We start from the raw sequence: 19,888 nt of genomic DNA, 5'->3' as shown, positions 1-19,888 counted from the left end.
CACACACACACACACAATGTTATGTAATATTTTCATCACATCTGTTGTTATGATTTGTTTTTGTCACAAAAAAATAGAAACTGTGCCAGACGAAGGTAACGTAGTACCTTACGGAAGCCCTGGGTCTGGTTCATGCCAGAGCCATGGATCAGCAGCGGATGGAAGAAGACGGTGTCGCCCTTCTCCATCTCCAGGTGCACCCTGGGGTGCTTTGGGTCATAGCCACGCACTCCGTGGTACATCTTGTTGACGCCACCCTGAGGACACATGAGACGGTGTGTATGTGTGTGTACCTACTAGCAGGCGTAAACAAGCTTCCTGTAGAATTTGCTGTGTGTGTGTTTATACCTCCCACTCGGGGTAGTCGTGCTCCTGCAGGGTGCCGGTGTGTGTTCCCGGCAGGACGACCAGGCAGCCGTTCTGCCTGTTCACTTTCTCCATCGCTGTCCAAGAGCAGACGATCCGGTCTGCTGGGCGGAACGGGAAGTAATGCAGATCCTGATGCATCGGGTGACGAGACGTCTTCTTACCTGAAACAACAAAAGAGACATCTCCTAACACCTGGACCTGGACATGGTTGATAATTGGACACAATTGGATGAGGCATAATTTGAAAGCTGACATGGGACCCTTTATGTTTCCACATTGAGGTCCAGGGATCTTTGAGGTGGTTCCAGTGGTTCTCCAGACAAATGAAAACCAGTTTACTCTAAATATTATTTCGTTGCTCCATACCTGCATCAGGAGGTTTGTTGATCAGCATTGTGTGCATGGCCATGATGTTAGGTCCAGTGAAACACTCCACATACTTCAGAATCTAGAGATAGAAAAACACAATTCTTTGTCCAACACTGTTCATGTTTAAATTACTTCAAAGGGAAATAGCTTTTCAGAAAAATACACATTACCTGGTCAAAATGGGTGCACTCTATGTAATGCTTTTAGTCAAATGATCTCAGTGTCCCTGGGTCAAATGTATGTGATTTTTGGTATTACTACTAGGGGGCGCCAAAGTCTAAACAAAGTGTCTTTATTGAATACCAAATAATTTGACAATATCCAGGTGAAGATGTTTAAACTGTGACACGATGCATCTTCAAGTACTCACTGAAAGAAGTTTTGAAAAAAGACACCAGATTGAAACAAAGACATGTTGTGATCTACTTGTGTGTGTGTGTGTGTGTGTGTGTTGTACCTGTGGTAAGGTGCAGTACCGGAACAGTTCAGGATCTTCCTGGAAGTCCTGGAGTTTGGAGACCGCTTTCTGATCCGCAACAAACTCTGACTTAGCGATTGCCAAGTCCCTCATCACCACCAGACCGAGAACCTCCACTTCCCGTCTACAGATACGTTCAAACTCCTTCCTGAAGACCAGATATAGATATAGATCACATTCAGCACAGTACAATACAACTGCCAGTCTATAAAAGGGTGACTTGTTTCACTGTGGAGTTACAGATTTACATTTACATTTATCTTGTATCATTCTGATTGAATATACAAAGTTTATTGTAAACTGTATTTAGACGTTTTGTATTTAAGTATAAAAGTGTTACAGTTCAGTTACTGTTGTTATTAACAGCAATGTTTTTATGTTAAGTTTCCTTTTCTTTGCAGGTGTCAGAGTTTCAGATGGTCACCTGAACCTCTCGATGTCCTCGTCAGACACCAGATTCTTGATGAGGACGAAGCCATTTTCCTCATAGGAGAGTCGCTGTTCTGGGGTCAGCAAGTCGTTATCAAAAGAGTATCTACCAAAAAGAAAACAAAAAGATGAGACACAACAATATCACCAAATGTTAGTTACTTTTATATTTAGTTGGAATGAAATGCTATTACAGACTGGAAATGATTGGCATGTTAATGTGGCATTCAAGTCATATTGCATTACAGTAAATTAACTGAAGCAGGACGTGTGAGAGTTTTCTGAAACTTTGCGTAATAAAAGGCAACTTGCTAACATGAAACATGCACTGCTGCTGAACTAATATAAAAACAGGGCCAGTATCCTTGTAGTCTTCTGAATGGATGAAACTGAATGCAACAGCAGCTCTCAGAGTTTGTGTCTTTCATTGTTTTCAGAATGGATTTGCTTTTTTAAAACATGTTTAGTTGATTTAGGTTTATTTTATTTTATTGTAATATGGGGGAAATATGGCAGGGTATACATTTTTTACAAAGTTCCTACCAGGTTTTACAAAACAAACACATCCCAGTCTCAGTAGACATACACACCAATGCCTCTTCATGGTTGCTGTTGACAAATTTGACCAAACTGACAAAGACTAAAACTAAAGACATTTCCTGTATATTTTTTATTTTATTTTAGATTTGTAAGTACACAATGTCCCTTCAGTTTAGTTTTAGTTAACAATTATATATCTTTTTCACAGCAGCCAAATAATAGGGTAAACAAATGTGTTACCAATGACACTAATTAAGCAATTAAGTAATTAGGACTATAACCTCGCCAGCTATTACACAGGAGCAGATAACTGGGCCATCATGAGAAGTGATCGAAGGGAGCACACACTGGAGAAACTGTGTCAAAGGTGAGTTGTATCATTGTACAAAGACATTTAGCCTGAGGCCGCCAATCCTACAGCTAAAGTAGAGCTACAGTAAAGCTACAGTAAAGCTACAGTAGAGCTACAGTAGAGCTACAGGTATGTCCCTACCTCAGTCTCTGTGGGGGACTGTAGCTGTGGGTTTGAACTGAAGTAGGTGCAGCTCTCTGAGGAAAATCAGTCAAGGACGAAACCATGAAGAAGCAACAACAACAATGTATCTTATCAGGACTCAGCGAGGGCATCTACACCTTGACATTACTGTCCTTCTTCCAAACTTTGTGACTTCTGGGTTGTTGATTTCAGTTCATGTCAGTGTTATTAATCATGAATTAAACACAAAATAGGAGCTAATATGCGTTCAGTTGACCTAAAAACAGACAGACTGGCCTTGTGGGTAACTTTAAGCACTTTAAACAGACTAGATATGGATAAAGATAATGTATACGAGACAATTTCAGAGCCTTGGCGTAACTCAAAAATACACTGACCGCGTTGCAGCAGTCTTTACACCTTCACCTGCAACCTGACACAGAAACAATGGCGGCAGCCTCGCTTCAAAATAACGGTGTTACTGTGCCCATGAGTGCGAGAACCAAACCTCTTAACGTAATTTAACCCATTCATAAACAATAATAACAGTAAATAAACACCTGTACTACTCGTTTTCACAGAGGCCTGCGGTCCACAGCGGGACCCCGGCCTGGCCCACCAGAGCTGGCCGCCAATAGGCGCACAGCTGTCGGCTAGCAAATCAGCCCGTACCGCCTCCTTGAGCCTCCATGAAAAGGATACGATCGCGGCTGGTTGTCGATCAAGATGATTGATCAGCAGTTTGAGTCTCTCCGCAGCCCGAGACATTTTCCAGTCAGCTCGTATCCCAGTGTGATCCCTGTGTACACGGCCAACTCTGAGTGTGTGAGTGTGTGAGTGTGTGTGAGTGGGGTAAAGGGCAGTGATGACAACACAACACACACAGACCAATAATACACACCCACTGACACTGTCAGCAGGTTATTCTTCATAAAGGTGTGTACAGCCTCATTATTCTGAGGAAAAACACATTTGAATATGTCAGTATGTCGCTCTGTTATGAAGAAATGTACTACTACAATAATAGTACTAATGCATTGATCTGAAAGAATACATGACAAACTTAATTTCTTTATTCAATTGAATTTTTAATATTCTTTATTTAGACTTACTTATAACAAAACTTCACTTATAATCTGTATTACCAATGTTCAACAATAGGATCCAATTCATTATAGTCGCTGCAGCTTTTATTCAGCAGGTGGCGCCACACAACCAGAAATTAAACAAGGATCGTTATGGTTGTAGTTTCTGCCTGTCACACAGATTATAGCTATTGAAATTAACATTCATCCTTTTAAAATTATTAAAATTAGGGAATGAGAAATGATATATTAAGTTCAATTTCAACTTAAAATTAAGAACATTAATTTAGGAGTAGTGGTAGTAGTAATTATTGAATAGTTCTATTGTCTTAATTAAATATATGTTATATACACCTGTATGTTTAATATTTAATTGAAGACAGCTTGGGACAAGGGAGAAACTACATATTGAAACAGTGCTACTGCAGTGTTAGACCACTGAAAAGCCACAGTGTTTTAATGTTATAAGCGAATGAGGTACAAGAAACAGCGGAAAGGAAAGCTATTCAAATAAAGATACCATTGTTTCGTTTATCTGCATTTCCTACCGCTCCTTTCAACTTCGTCAAGCTGACTACCGACTGCTAGCATTAGAGCGTGTCACATGATTACATTATGTTAAAACACAGCCTTGGGAATTATGCACGTATTTAAATATAACTACCTATCTAGGCTAACTAGATGTTATAGGATAAAAGTAGTTATTATTTTATTTAATTTTGAGCGGACACTGAAATCCTCATTGCCGCTTTTATTTTGAAAGCCGTGACAGATGAAGACGCATTATCCCTGAGAGTGTTTTTATTTTGAAACGCCAGAAGAAGTTCCGTTATTGTTTACTGCGTGGTACTTGGTGGCAGCTAGCTTAATGTACCCCTCCCGTCTCCTGTGTCGACAGCACTGATCCTCCTCCAGCCTCTTTGAACTGCTTTCACCGCCACACAGACGACATTTCTGGGGTTCGGTCCGTAGCCCTCCGTCCTCACGGCCCTCACGTCCCTCTGTGTGTCCCGGAGGATATTTCTTTTCTGCCGGAGCGTCTGGAACCGAAACCGCACACAGACGGAGCTGTGTTTTAGGTGACTTCAAGTGGGCGGATAAAGCGGAGGACGGGCATCCGGGCCTGGCTGCTCCGGAGACTCGGCTCGAAACGACGGAATTCACCATTTTCAGGTAAATTAGCTCAAATGTCATCTCTGGACAACGCTCAGTCTGTCCGATAATGGAGTCCGTGACGTTACGTTTGGTCCGTCCGCTTAGGACGAAGTCTGGACAGTGGTGTGTGTGGAAATGACAACACAGAGGAAACGGCGGCTGAAGAATAATTCAGCCTGACTCCAGCTGTATTTCATATTTTACAAGCTACCTTCCGTTTGACGCTTTACAACTATGACTGACATGTTGGCTCCTGGCACACATTTAGAGAAATAATACCTCTTATTTTCTGATTTTTGGGTACAAATATTCTGGTTTGTTTACATAACGTATGCATTGGCAGCCAGAGTACCACCCAGCGATAGGAACCCTACTGTAAATGATAGAGGGATGTTATAGGGAAATCACAGAGCAACATGGAGGAATTTGAAGAACAACGTAAAATATCATCCTGGCTATTGAAATTAAGAGCTTGAAAAACATCCCTGTCTTATTGCTCTGGTTTCTGGGCAAGCAGTTAACACCAATAATCATAGATAGATAGATACTTTATTTATCCCGAGGGAAATTCAAGTCTATCTATCTATCTATCTAATGCAGGGATGTCATTGACAAATCTCCAAATAATTCCATAAACCCAATGTAAAATCAATATATAACACTACTGACACACTTCAAAGTCTGTGCAACCACACATTACAACCACAGTTTGATGATGCACACACCAGACTGCACTCATTCACACGTATTTTATAAATACTTCGAGAGCGGCACAGAAACATCCTTCACAGTGAAAATGTTTTAACTTAAAACATCTGAAATCTGCATTGTGACGGTGTACAGTAAATCCAAAAACAACGAGGACGCACCATCCTGTTGTCACCCTGGAAACGGTGGGATCTGAAGTGAACGGTTGTTAGATAAACTGGCGTATTAGCTCCTAAAGAAACGTCTAAAGAAGCTTCATGTGAATTGGATCAGGTTACAAGTAACAAGTAGAAATTGTAGTTGCCGCGTACAGCACGGTTGTTGCCGCCGTAGCATCTCACGATCGCTGTATGAATCGACAGCAGATGATAACCGGTTATATCGACCTGTCGTTCCATTTCGGCAGTGAAGCGTCCGTGATGCATTTAGACTCTTTCCACTTCCTATTTGACCTGGATTTACTTCCAGCGTCCTTCATCTGGAACAACTGGCTGCTCTTTTGTGTGTGTGTGTGTTTATTGACCCATATTCAGATCTAGGCTGTTGGCTGTGAGAGTGATACACCCTCAGAGGACAAAGTAATTACCCTGACAGCCCCCTCCCCATGTCTACGGGCCATATAGCAGCACTTGTATTGATCCCTCTCTGCATTTTGTCGTACACAGCAGGAACACAAGACTGTGTGCTGTAAACACGTGCGCGCTTACATACTGTACGTGCTCTTCGTCACTGTTTCTCCTGGTGCCGAGATGAGAGTGCGTCCAGTGAAGTGAGTTGTCTCGTGGAGGAGTCAAGTTTTGAGACGTGTGATTGGTTTCACTTTGAGAAATGAACCATGTGATGGAACTGCAGTGATTGGTTTGAAGCTTGCTGTTGGAGCACAAGAGTGTGAGCTGGAGTCAGAGTGAAACTGAGCGAGATACACGCAATACCCAATTCACAGGCCGTTAAAGGGGCATTCCACCAAATGTGCACCTCGGGCTGGGGTTATTAGTCGTGAAGCGCTCGGCCTGTTGAAGTAGTTGTGCGATGCCTTCGGTGGCTCTGGAAGAAAGAGGTTTCCAAAATCTGATAAAGTAACCCTGGTGACGTCGTCGGGGGTTATCTCGACTCGTGCTTGTACACTACACACTAGAGCAGAAAGCCTCGGCGCCTGCTGCTTGTATTTCAACCCTTCAGTCCCCCGACTTTCTCGAGCTCACTGGAGTTCCTCTTTGAGTTGTGTGAAAACTGTTGAGACAGGAGTGGAGAAAGTACTTGTTAGAGAAATCTGTGAAATGTGGTTGATGACATGACAGTGTTGTTCGGTAAACAGCTCGCCGGCCGTTTAAATGTTCTGCAGCCGTTTGCCTGCTCTCAGGCCGCAGAGCCAGTCACATCACGTGTGACTGAACCAGCGCCGGTCACCATGGAACCATATGATGTCACAGCTAACCCTAACTGCATTATAAAGTATATCACACTGTGTTATCTATCTGTACATAGGCCGACACTAAACCTTCATTAGCGGCGATATCCCACCATGCTTCGCAGCAGAGCCGACTGCACTTACTGATGATCAGCCTCCAAAACACTGTTGCTATTGACGACCAGGCCAGCAGCTTGCTATCTCTCTCTTTCTCTTCCGCTCTCTTTCTCTCTCCCATTTATGTAACTTCAACCTGTGTAATGTTTTATTGATCAGAGAAGTGTGTGTGTGTGTGTGTGTGTATTTCTAGGTGTGTGTGTGTCTTTTTGCGTGCTTTTCTCGTATGTGTGTGCACTCTGGTCTCTTTCTGAGTGTGTGTGAGTTAACGTGAGTGTGTATTGGAATGTGTTTCAGTGAATGCAGCGCTGTATGTATAAATATCTTGCTTGTGTAACTCGGGGTGCGCGTGTGTGTGTGTGTGTGTGTGTTTTGTTTGTCTGTATTTGTGATCATGTATTTCAGTATGTGTTTGTGTGTGTGTGTGAGCCCAATAAGCTCTCTCCCCATTCTCTTTTTTGTTGTCTGTCTCTATCATTTATTGTTTCACCTGAGGAAGTACAGGAAATATAAAAAGCTGTAAATGTAGCTAAATGTGAGAAGCGGACTTGCTAACAGCCCCTGGGGCTGCTGGGAAATGTCTCCCTGCCATTGCGCTGCCACAGGGTGGGCAGTGTGTAGGTGAAGTAGTAATTATTGGGTTTTTTTGGGTGCGGGCTAATTCTAGGGCTTCAGAATGAATACAATTAGAGTGGGCTGGGTGCAGCAAGAATACACACTTGCAAGCATTTGTATCCATATGAACACACACACACAAACACACACACACACAACTGATGAAGAAAGTTAATGTGAGACAATGCAAAGAATGTGAGTGAGTGAGTTTATTGTTCTCTCTCTCTCTCTTTCTCTCTCTCTCTCCTCTCTTCTCTCTCTCACACACACACACACACACACAGTGCTTTTTCTCCTAGCCTCCGGAACTGGAGAAATGTAGGGTCATTGCTGCATCAAACACCCTCCTGTCAGTGGGCTGTGTATGTGGCAAGAACCATGCCAACAACACGATACGTATCTACCATACAGGAGTTAGGATTCAATATAAAAATTGCGATAAACTGAAACTACTGCAAGTAAGGCAATATAAAAAAAAATGGAGTTTAAAAGTTTCTTTTATTTTACGCAACCAGAACAGTGGGATCTACATTTTGTATTGTGACAGTCTCTGTAAGACCAAACACCATAGCCCTTAGTTTCTGTTTACAACACTGCTACCCAGCAGCGGGTCTCAACACACAAATCATACAGTATTTCTGAGAATCAATACAGTATCACAAAACAAAGATATTTTCTTACACACCTTTTCTGCTAGCCTGCTGGGGGTGTGTGTGTTTGTGTGTGTGTGTGTCATCTTGTATGAATGTGTTTGCGTGGGTCAACAGGGATGTTTGGTCTTGTAGGATGGCTATGTGTGTCTGTAAGTGGAAAAGAGACTGTGTGAGTGTGTTAGACTTGTACACACTGCACACACACTGCGCACACACACACACACACCACACACACACACACACACACTTCACACTGTGTATACACACACTGTCTTATATTATTCCTGTATGGTCATGCCCTGTCCGATATCCCCCGTGATGAACCATCCCGTCATGCTTTGCTAGGTGTGTGTGTGTGTGTGTGTGTGTAAGTGTGTGGAGGGTTGAGTTGGGTGACTGGGATTGGCTCATAATCTGCAGATTAACCAGTGGCATTGTTAGAGCATCAGACAGGGATTATACACACACACACACACACACACACACACACACACACACACAGAGGTCATACACAAAAATAAACAGACCTACAGCTCATTCATGAAGTCACTTTCCCTCATGTGGTGAGCACTCACTGTAAGTTCAAGTGGTGTCGTTTGACAGTGAAGATGCTGAAATATTCATCACACACACACACACACACACACACACACACTAGTGAGGATCTGAACACAGCGAGCAGCTGGGATGATGTTTCCTTCTGTGTTCTCTTCATTGTCTCTGAAACACGATGAGTGAAATGAGATAAAAAGAATAGTTTTTTAATCCTGTGTTGTTTACAGCGCGTATATAGTCTGATTATTAAACACTTAACCTAATGAACCCAAATTAACCTTCACTTTCAACCTTAAACTCGACTTAACAATTTGAGAAAAACATGTAATTGTGATTTTTTTTCTGACTGCAGTTGTGATTTAAATTGCACTAAGTCAATTTACATGTTACAATTAAGAAAACTGTAGCCATAAAGCCCATGTTTAGTATTGTATGGTAGTAGTGTTGACTTTTGTCAATAGTCAATATAGCACGATTAAAAAGTAGAATAATGTGTATCAGTAACAGCTCTGTAATGACAAACTACTGATTAGTCACGTTGATAAAAGCTGTGTTATCTGACTGACACCCCCTTAATAATACTGTTGACATGCACACACACATATCAGAACAATTTAGTGCTTTTAAAGCGATAAGATTAAAACAGTGTCAAGATGTGCTCAAGTGGGAGGTTCCAACTATTTTTCATTATCTGCACTAATTGTCTGGAAATGATGTGATGCAGCTATCTTGACTAAACTAATTCTATAGCTCGCTCAGTTATCTGGCTCCGATTTGAAAATAGCTTTCAAAATGCGTTTTAGATGTAAGATTTCCAATTCGAATACAAAATGGTTTTCATAATACAAGATTATAATAGTTGCACACAAACACAAAAATAAGTGGCACAGTGTTGGTGCCAAGTACAGTCAGCTGTAGTTGACATTCTGCTGTTCAGTACATCCCGTCCTACACAACTCTCACCATCTGCCTGCTTCTCTAAAACAACTTTTGCATCATCTCACATACGCATAACAATGAAACCATTCTACCTGCAGTTGAATTTGAGTTATTTCTCTCACATCACAGTCAAATTTAGTTTTTAAGCTCTTGTATTTGAACCTGTGAACTCTGGGATTGCCAGACAGACTGTGTAACCTTTTTCCAATCGCCGTCTCTCACCCTGCTGCCTCCTCCTCACTTTAAACTCCAGTCTCTGTGTAAAAGTTTCCTTTTTAATCTCAAGTAGGAATCTCTAATTATTCCTCTCTCTTCCCGGCGGGTTAATCATTGCCTCACAGACAGGCTCTATCTGCAATCAGTGCCAACAAAGTGCACCGAAAGTTCACAGGAAACCGTCACAAAAAGTGGACCACTCATGAAGCCCACAGAGACAATACTCAGGCCACGTCGCTTCCTAACTTAAAGCCTTTTCTAATTAATTTTATCACAAGTGTTGCTGTAATGGATGGAGGTTTCCAATACTAATGTTTCTCAAGCTCCTCACCGTATTAGCACCAGTAAGCATCTCATCCATCATTATCTGAAAGGTCAGATCAATTCGAGGTCAGTATTGCTAGGTACACACACTGTTAATCTGCTCTAATCAGATTAATGCAACACTCCTACATGAGTGATAGCAGCCAGGACTGAACAGACTAACAACTACAGAAACTCTGACATTTTCAACACAAATCTCAAGGATGAGGAAGGTGGAGTACACTTTGATTGACAGGAGGCCTCTGGGAAGCACACATGGCTTCGAGATAGAAACTAGATAAAACCAGTCAAACAGTCGTCCCTCAGGAATGTTGCACAGTTGCAGTGAGGCAAGAAATAGAAAATCTGTTCCATCATGTTTCTTGATTATCAGCTGCGGGGAAAGAGAAAGAGGAGTTAGCTGGTCTGATGTGATCAGTGGCATCCGTACGGCCACATACTGTACCTCGAATACACATATGAATTCACTGGACTGTTGCTGCTGGCTGCTAACACCCGAAAGGATTTCAACAGACATTTTGGGAATCACTCTATTTAATATAAAGCTACCCCTAGTAGTTTGGTTAGCTTAATCTAAGACTGGAAACAAAGAGAAACACTTACAGGGGGTTATGCGCCAGGCTATTTCTTGGCTGGGCACAGTAACTTCCTGGAGTCTTGTTGTAACCATGAGAGTCCAGGAAGTCACTGCGTCCAGTCAAAAAATAGTCATAACCACATAACCCCTGTAAACCCACAATGTGTTTTTTTACTCATAGGTTTTTCCAAGTTCCAATTAAGCAGACAGTATATATTATTTTAACTGGTGAGCTTTAGAGATGTTTGTGGACAAATTTGCTTTTGCCACTGTCTTTGTGCTAAGCTAAGTAGAGATACAGATACCAGTATCAGAAATGCCTCTGATACCCGCTCCCGCAATTTAGGCAGTATCAGCGAGTATGCAAGTCTGTGCAGCGATCCAACACCATGGAACTTCCCAGCAGTGTCCCGATCGCCATTTTTTTCCTCAGGATGGCAAAATCGTGACCCGATCTACTCTGACTCTAGTTGGCTTACCCCGATATTCTAACCCTAACCAGTCGAACCAACCCAGACCAACGAAGACAACGAGCACTAGCCAATCAGAGTCAGAGTAGGGCAGGTCACTGTGCTGCCCTACTCTGTTTCAGAGCAGCAAGGAAGAGTTGATTTCCGGTAGTGTAGTGTTAGCCAGAGCTAGCTAAATGACAGTCAAACCAGATCGTGAAAGAAAGTTCTCCGGCATTCATTCTCTGTATGTATTTGTTCATGTTTGACAAAGGGTTTCACCTGAGCCAGGCCGTACAACAATGACAAGGGTTAGGGAAAAGTATATGTACGTATAAGTAATGGTATCGGAACATCTCTAGCTAAGCTGACCAGCTGAGGCAATAAGTATATTTTCCAAAATGTTGAGGTGTTTTCCTTTAATGTAAAAGCAGTGAGTAGAACCTCTACTTTTTCAACTGAAATCTTAGTGTCAGTTAGTTTCTGATTTAAATAAAAATTTAAAATTTTAATTTAGTTTTATTCAGGCAAAGGTCATGTAGGCAGCTTTTGTTTAGAAAAAATGTAGTATCAGAGAACGTTGAGTTCTTTTGTCAAATGAATACAGGGTGTTAGAGTAAAATACTGTTTTGGTATCTTAATGGAAATGGAAAACATATCAATGATACCCAGCTGCTATTAAAGACGTTGTATGTGGTCAGACAAACATACACACCATATTGAAAAGCGTTTATTATTCTTCCTATTTTCAGGAACTCATGGCAGGTTTAATCGAGCTTTATCCATCACGGCACTTGAAGTAGGCACAGAGATATTCTTTGGTCGGCAAACGTCTGATGTAATGATTCCATGGGAAGTGCTGCCTTTAGGCTGGGACATCCCACCTTGCTTGGCACAAAGAAAGGAAAGAGCCCAGGCCACAGTTGGATGGTGTGAGAAACACACACACACACACACACACAGAAAATAGGGCACCTCGGGGAGTGAACACCTGTTCCCAAAGGCCTCAGGGTGAATGCAGATGGATTTGGAAACTGTGTTCAGGGGAGTGGCGGGGCGTGAGAAAGAGGATGCACGATAGAAAGCCATAAAAGAGGCAGAAGAGAGGGAGGAGAGGTGACAATAAAGGAAGAGAGGTTAAAGTCCTGTTGTTCCGTTGTGTAAGGCAGCCTGCCACCCTCAGAAGTCTCTCTGGTTGAGCGTTGCTTTTGTTTTTGTGTTGCTGCTGTCGCTGCTTTGATGTGACATGCAAAGTTGCAGTTGGCGAGTTTGCATGTGGATGACCTCATGTGGCAGCGAGGTAAATGATTTGGACTTCTCTGCCCAGTAACTTTGCCAATATCTGTCTGAATATGCTCCATTCATAGCATACTTCTTTTCAGTCGGACAAACGGAAATGTCCAAGGGAAGTAACTGAGTATGTTGCAGCAAACTCTCATTGACATGTTAATCATCCAAACAAGATGTCTATGACATAATTTGCCATTGCTGTGTATTGTTTACAGAAAAATGTTTATTTTAATCCTTGTCGCAGATATTCACCATGTTTACAAAGTTCCTCTTTGTGTGAGCTCAGAGGTTCTCATTGAAACCCTTTTCCTTTCAGCTTTCTATTTCAGTACATCATTTGCATAATATACTCATTGGGGAACACATTTTGTGCGTGTTTGTGTGTGTGTGTGTGTGTGTGTCATCTTAAGCTCGTACAGTTTCCCATCTCTCTCCACTGGAATGTGCCATCTCCAGCTGTGTGTTTGGATTCACCAACCAAACATCCAGACAGGAAAACACACATTCTTGTGCGTTGTGTTCATCCAGCTCCGTGTGCGTATGTATGCGCTGGACACACCGGAAACTTCTCGTTAACCCTCGTTAGTCTGTTGTGGATGTAATGAGACAGACGAGCGTTACGTAACAGACGGAGTAGAGGAGGAGGGTGTTGATTTCACAAACACAATGGGGGGGGGGGGGNNGGGGGGGGGGACATTGTATACGTGTGCTGTAGCAGCAGATCATTGTGGCTGGAGGAGCAAAGAGAGGGTTAACAGCAGGTGGCTTTCTTAAAATGCACAGTCCGACATTAAATACACGCACATACTCTATAGATTTATTCATTTTGTACAGCAGTGAGAGGCAACCAACTTCAGAAGCTACAATGGGGTAAACAGAGCAACATGTGCAATAACACCGCCTCTCACGCGCTAGATGACGACCACTTTCAATACACAAACAGCACAGTGAGTGTATTTAAATGCAGGAGGGAACGGCAGCACTGACGGGACCCGACTGGACTGTGCTGGATGACAAAAACACCACTAGCTGCCTACTTAGCTTATTATTACCACTCATCAGCACGAGAGCAACCTGGAAAACTGACCACGCAAATAATACACGTAAATGATCTCACAGCTGTATCGGCTAACGCTAACTTCCTGCCGCAGATGCAGTCATGTAATATCTTTGAATAACTGTGTTGACAGAATGTGCTTTGTGTTTTACAACCATTTGGAAAATCAATCGAGAGTAAAATCATCTTTATTACGTACTTAAACGTTCTCTCTTCACCAAGTTGTAATTTTTGGCTATGTTTAAAACCGTATTGAATTTATATTTTTAGCCACATAGCTGTACAACAAGCTGTAAAGACCACACTGACAATATATTTATAACGTTTTGTTGGTGAAATGTGGCAAAAATAATGTCTTTAGCTGCTAAAATGATCTGTGGTTCGGTTCACCAGCTAGTGCTAACTTTGTCTTATCAAAGCTTTGTTTGTTAAATAAAAGCAACAACAAGTTGGATGAGAGCGGTGAGACTGAACCAAAAACAGACGTAAAAACCAAAAAAAATTAGCTGAAAGATGCTAACGTCCTCAGTTGAGCTGAAGGGAACTACAGTTGGGTGATAGTTCACTGTGGAGTTGTCACTACGGTGAACCCCTTTCTCATATGCATAGGAATCCATTTCCTTTGTTACTGTGAAACTATTGATTAGTGCAGCTTTAAAAACCAAATGGGGGATAATCTGGAATGTGCGATCCACTTCAAGCTGCTCTAGTTCCTGCCTTCAGCTGTGCCTCTGTGTGTGTGTGTGTGTTTGCTCCCAGTCAGCATTCACACACTAACACGTATAGACACTTCAGTGCACAAAATACTGTCTGCTTCTGAGAGCTCTGCCTACTACCAGCAGAGTGTGTGTGTGTGTGTGTGTGTGTGTGTGGATTACAATCCCAGTGTGAACAACTGATAAGAGGATCATCTATCCTACACACGATCTCTGTTTTGTAATTGGAAGATGGATGAAGTGTATTGCCTTTGGTGTGACCTCAAGCTAACCCCCTCACACAAACGTGTGTGTGTGTGTGTGTGTGCGTGTGTGTGTCTGTATGTTTTGTGGCCTGTGGGCTTTGTGTTTGTCATGTGGCAAGAGAACGACAGGGTAATGGTGGGTAATGGTGCGCCACGTGTCGTGTTTACATTTGTTTGTGTGTGTGTGTGTGTTCAGCTGGGAGACACCGCAGCCATCATCCTTTAAAAATACCGTCTTCCCTCCAGCTCGCCCTTCCTCTCCTAAATCTTTATCGCCATTCTTTCCATCTCTCCCATTAAACCCAAAGATCTGCGTTCTATCTCCTTCCTCTTCTCCTTGATGTTTTCTTCTCTCTTCTCTGCATCATGTTTTTGTTTATGTCTGTCCTTGACAGGTTCACAGTGCTCCATGCTAACAACGTAGCATGTACTGTACTCCACCTAGCCTGCAGAACTAAAGGCGTTCCCTTCATCCTCAGCTGCACTTTGTGTTCAGTGCTAATTACCACATGCTAACATGCTATAATGTGATGCTATGCAAGATCATCAGCGTTCTCACCACATCTGAAGAAATGTGAAGATTTGGCAAATTTTCATACATGACAAAAACAACAACAGAGTTGTCCTGTTGTTCCCTGTATTTACTTTTGCGTGTCTCTGATGTTTACTGATGTTTTTTCTCACTTCCGATCGTGTTGAAAATGGACATGTGGATGAATCTGGTGTCTATTGTTCACCAACGTTCTCACTTCAGTCTCACTTCTCTTTAAATCTCTCTTACGGAAGCTCACGAAACTGTTCTCCCTTGTTTCTCTTCTCTTCCTGCATCTTTTTATTGCCAGAAGGGATTTTTTCATTCATAGCCAATGGTTATTCCCCATTAATATTAACATTGTAGCCTTTTGTGCTCTTACAGAAACACACACAGGGTTATTTCAGCTCACCCCTCTGGATCAGTCATGCTGAAGCTCCGTTTTAGTTTCTCTCAAGCAAAACAAAGGGTCTTTCAGTGCAAAGCGCCCACTGCACCGGGCAGCAGTACTGATGCTCTGTTTGTGTGTGTTCTCATAGCTGCACAAACACATGCTTGTGACTGTACTCAGTAGGGTTCAGCTGAAATGGGCGCTTGAAGGCGGATGACAGTGCTAATAGTTAGATATGAGGCTGAAGATTTTTGGGTTGCTACTCGTAGAATTCTTGAGTTTTTAACCTTTGCATGTCAAAAAATGACTCAAAATCTGGGGTGAAAACGCCTCTTAAACGCTTATTAAGTATTCATTCACTGGAAAAATGAAATCCCCTGTTGCAGAGCTAAAATACAGGGAATCAGCAGAAAGTACAGTCGTTGTGAAATTGTCCAGAAACTGTTTATTTAAGCAGGCTTCACAGTTGTGGTAGTCAAAGATATCAGATGCAGGGATTCATCCACCCCGTAGGCTTTAGGGAGGTGCCACCCTTTGGTGCTCCTGGTCTTTGAAGTCTCGTAGTGGTGCACATCATGTAGGACAGACAGTGGTGCTCTGAGTGTAATGTATACCGGCAATTTGAGGGAAACTCCCTGCCGTCTGCGCGTATGACTGCAGTGATGTTAGTGGGCCTGAGGCAGTGCAGACGTTATATTCACCTGTGATCCTGAAACCAGACATTTGTTAATGAGGTGAAAATCAAAGGTGAGCACCTGCGTGAGTTCAGATTTCGCCTCCTAGCTTTTTTTTTTTTGAGCTGTAGTTTTTCATCTGAGCCGCTTTGATTAGCATGTTTGTCCCCGTTTTAAATAAAACTGTGATTTCCATTCTGTGCTGTGCGTGTGGGCGGCGAGCAGGCTGTGAGAGTAGGCGAAATCGGTCAATGAGACACATCTACAGATAAAGGACACTTGACAATTGAATTATTACACAATTTAAAACAAAGCGAATGTTGTGAAACCAATTTGTTATCAGATACAAGCGAAGATGCGCAGGATGTTTGGAGGTGAGCTGATGAGTCAGAAGAGGTTGGAAAATGAAGCTAACGTTAGCCACTGCCACCAGTTGGAGGATGAATCTACGTATTTTTGTTGCCGTATCTTTAAAGAGCTGTGGTTGAACAAGTATCTCAGAATTTCAGATTTAATAACGAGAAGTTTTGGCATTGTTCACGTCCACTCTTGATTGCGTGCTGCATTCAGGTCATATTAAACAAAGCAGAAACAGAAGTGTGACTCAGCATTTTAATGTTTGTGTATGCAAATGAGTGGATAAGATATTAGTGGATTTGCTGGCACTTCTTCTGGCAGCTGGGTGTGTTGATGAAAGCCCTAACAACATGATGTTTTTTCCATATCGTGCAGCCCTAAAATGTTGTGATGTGATCAGACAGAACCCCCGGAGGACAATATGACTTAATAAACCTTAAGGAATAAACCACAAATAAAAGTTAAGGATTGATAAATACATCTCTATGACATATGAGCTAATTCTCCCTTCAGGCCCTCTTCTGTCCTGGGTCCCTCGTGTCCGCTCTCTAAAAAGAAAGTGATGATTCTATCTGTTTTAAAGTGGTTGTGATTCTCATATGAGTGGGTCTATTTTGAGCGACGCTTTTAACAGCATTATCTGTTGTTTTCCTTTTGAGAAGACAGCGGCGCTGGCGACTGTTCAGCCTTTCCCTCAACTCTCCCTCTGTTCTTTGTTTTTCGCCGTCAGCTTTAGAAACTTTTTATAGACCCGACAGAAGTATTAAAAGGAAAGCTGATCATTTTTTTAGATAAGATGGTTCGAGTTACTTTTGGTAGTGGTATCAGTGTTTGTGCTTGAGCTCGGGCTTTGGATCCTGTGGTCAGAGATTAAAAAAATATTGAATTATCAGTATTTCAAAATAGGATTCCTGAATTATGATTAATTTAGATACTTATAAGAGAACGGATTAAGGGAACAAACGCTGCTTCCATTTGTGTAACACACTTAACCATTTATTGAATTAGGGAACAAATGGTTGATAAGGTCATATTCTGGGAGCACACTGTCACATGTTTGATATCCGGTTTGAGTTAAGGTTATAGTCATATATCAAACTCAATTTCTGGTCTCCATATTTAGTGATAGTGATTCAGTGTATTCTGTAATGTGTTCTGCTTCTTTATATGGTAGTTTTTAATGTTACTGTCAGAGTACGCCATTCCCATGTAGCATTCGAGTTGTGTGCGTGATGTCAGGCCTTCCTTTATACAGCTGCAGCCAGTAGCAGCTTAGCTTAGCGTAACTTAACTTAGCTTAGGGAAACTGCTAGCCTGGCTCTGTCCAAAAGGTCCTCCTAATAAAAAGAAATCCTCCTACCAGAACCTCTGCAGCCTTGTCATTGCCATGAGGTTGCTAGGCAACAGTCTAAGGTGTGTAAGTTATTCTTCTTCTGGCGATTTTGGCAATTAAAAAGCCGCTTCAGGTGCATTACCACCACCCCGTATCTGAAGTATCTGAACAAGCATTTGATACTTGATGCATTGTGGGACAGCCAAGCTTATTGAACTTTATGTATCTACATATATATTTTTGCGGGGCTTTTATTGCCTTTAAGTGAAAGTGACAACTAAAGAGTGACAGGAAAGGTGGGAGAGAGAGAGGGAGTGACATGCACTGCAAGCGAAAGGGCTCAGAACCTCGGCTGCTGCAGCAAGGACTGCAAGGAACTGCACTTCTCTGACTTTATGACCCACCTGGAACCTCCCTCTCCTCTCCCTCTCTCCTCTCCCGTCTCTCCCTCCTCTCTCTCTCCAGCAGCACTGGTACATGCCTGCAGTCACTCGGTTGATTTCGTGGGTTTAACCCAAAACACAAAGCTCCATTATGGCTCTGCTTCGTCGAAAATACAACTATCTTTCTCTCTTTTCTTTCTCTCCTCCGTCGTCTTCTTCCTCTTCCTCCTCCACCTTCTCTCCTCTTCACAATTCACACTGTCACCCACGATGTTCTGGGATTGAATATAAAGCCACTCTCATTCTGATATTGGGTTGGGAAAGAGAATGGAGAAGAAAGCAAGGAAGGAGGTAGGGAACGGCGTGTGTGTTGATTGTGTGTGTGTGTGTGTGTGTGTGTGTGTGTGGCGTGTCATTATTCAGCCCCAGTATTTGGCGCTTGTCGCCTGTTCTCCCTCCTTGCTCGCCTTTGAGTCTTCTCCTCTGGCACTACCGCCAATGCATTGGGAAGCATTCAGAGAGAGGGCAGAAGAAGTGATGGAGTGCCTGCTTTCGGGAATGTGGGTCAAATGCGTGTGTGTGTCGTGTGTGTAAGACGAATCTTCTTTGGAGATGCTGATGATGAAAAGAGAGTTGGGGGATCTCAGTGCTCTCTCTCTGTCCTCTCTGTCAGTCTGGCAGATTGCGGTTGTGCTGCTTGGTTCATGTTTGGATTCGACCACACACGACACACCACACCACACACCACACAACACACACCACACTCACACACACAACACACACACACCACACCCACAATCATGTCATACTGTGCCAGATGCTGTACTCTCATACCACTCCCCCGGTGGTACATACACATGCAACTCACCTCACCCACCGTACACACTCGAGTCTTTTGTTATTTTGCTTTGCTGCGGAGATAAACCCGCGCTCGTGTTACCTCGTCCTTTTGTCAGGCGTTTTCTCCTCAACCTCCTAACACAACAGCGGACGAACAAAGAGCGCTTATCACCGATACAGTGAGCTGTGTGTGCGTGTGTGTGTGTGTTCAACGAGGGGGGAAGGAATGCGTGTGTCACGTGTGTTGTCAGCTGCGAAGTGTCTTCTCGATGCAAGCTCATTGTCTATTTTTGCGCTTTGCCGGGCGCTTTTCCTACGAGCTGTGTTTTCAGCCTACCGATCTCAGCTGCGAAACTTCACTTCGCTTTTTCCCATTAGGCAGACTCGTTGATAGCTGTTGTGGCGGGCGAGGTGTGGCATGGACCTCCATGAGATCGTGCATGCCGATAGGCGCCAAACTAGGTCCAGCATCGACACACTTCCGCCCTTGCAGGAAGTTGGCCGTAATCACAGGTTTGCCTAACTAGATTCTGGTACGCTGGAAAGTGTTTGAGACGTTTTTAAACATAGATTAATACTAACCTAAATGCGAATTTAATCATACATCCC

At 42.8% G+C, this 19,888-nt stretch overlaps 2 protein-coding genes across 2 annotated transcripts in view; one reads left to right on the top strand and one right to left on the bottom strand.

The window, feature by feature from the left end:
• The window catches only part of phyh (phytanoyl-CoA 2-hydroxylase), a 5,288-nt gene extending 1,767 nt beyond the window's left edge, over nt 1-3,521 (bottom strand). Inside the window, 7 exon segments of the mRNA XM_035677928.1 lie at nt 108-257; nt 349-530; nt 736-817; nt 1,196-1,364; nt 1,641-1,751; nt 2,679-2,734; nt 3,363-3,521. Of these exon segments, the coding sequence (XP_035533821.1) occupies nt 108-257; nt 349-530; nt 736-817; nt 1,196-1,364; nt 1,641-1,751; nt 2,679-2,734; nt 3,363-3,428 (816 nt within the window). The 5' untranslated portion in view covers nt 3,429-3,521.
• A 1,054-nt stretch (nt 3,522-4,575) lies between these two features.
• cdk17 (cyclin-dependent kinase 17) overlaps nt 4,576-19,888 on the top strand; it is a 34,301-nt gene continuing 18,988 nt past the window's right edge. The window contains exon 1 of the mRNA XM_035674772.1: nt 4,576-4,918. The gene's annotated coding sequence lies outside the window, so the exon portion shown is untranslated. The remainder of the gene's footprint in view (nt 4,919-19,888) is intronic.

Source organism: Morone saxatilis, unplaced genomic scaffold (assembly GCF_004916995.1).
Source record: "Morone saxatilis isolate NCDOM2014 unplaced genomic scaffold, NCSU_SB_2.0 Contig10, whole genome shotgun sequence".
Classification (NCBI taxonomy): domain Eukaryota; kingdom Metazoa; phylum Chordata; class Actinopteri; family Moronidae; genus Morone; species Morone saxatilis.
The sequence above is the reverse complement of the archived record's forward strand: the minus strand, read 5'-3'. Positions and strand labels throughout refer to the sequence as shown.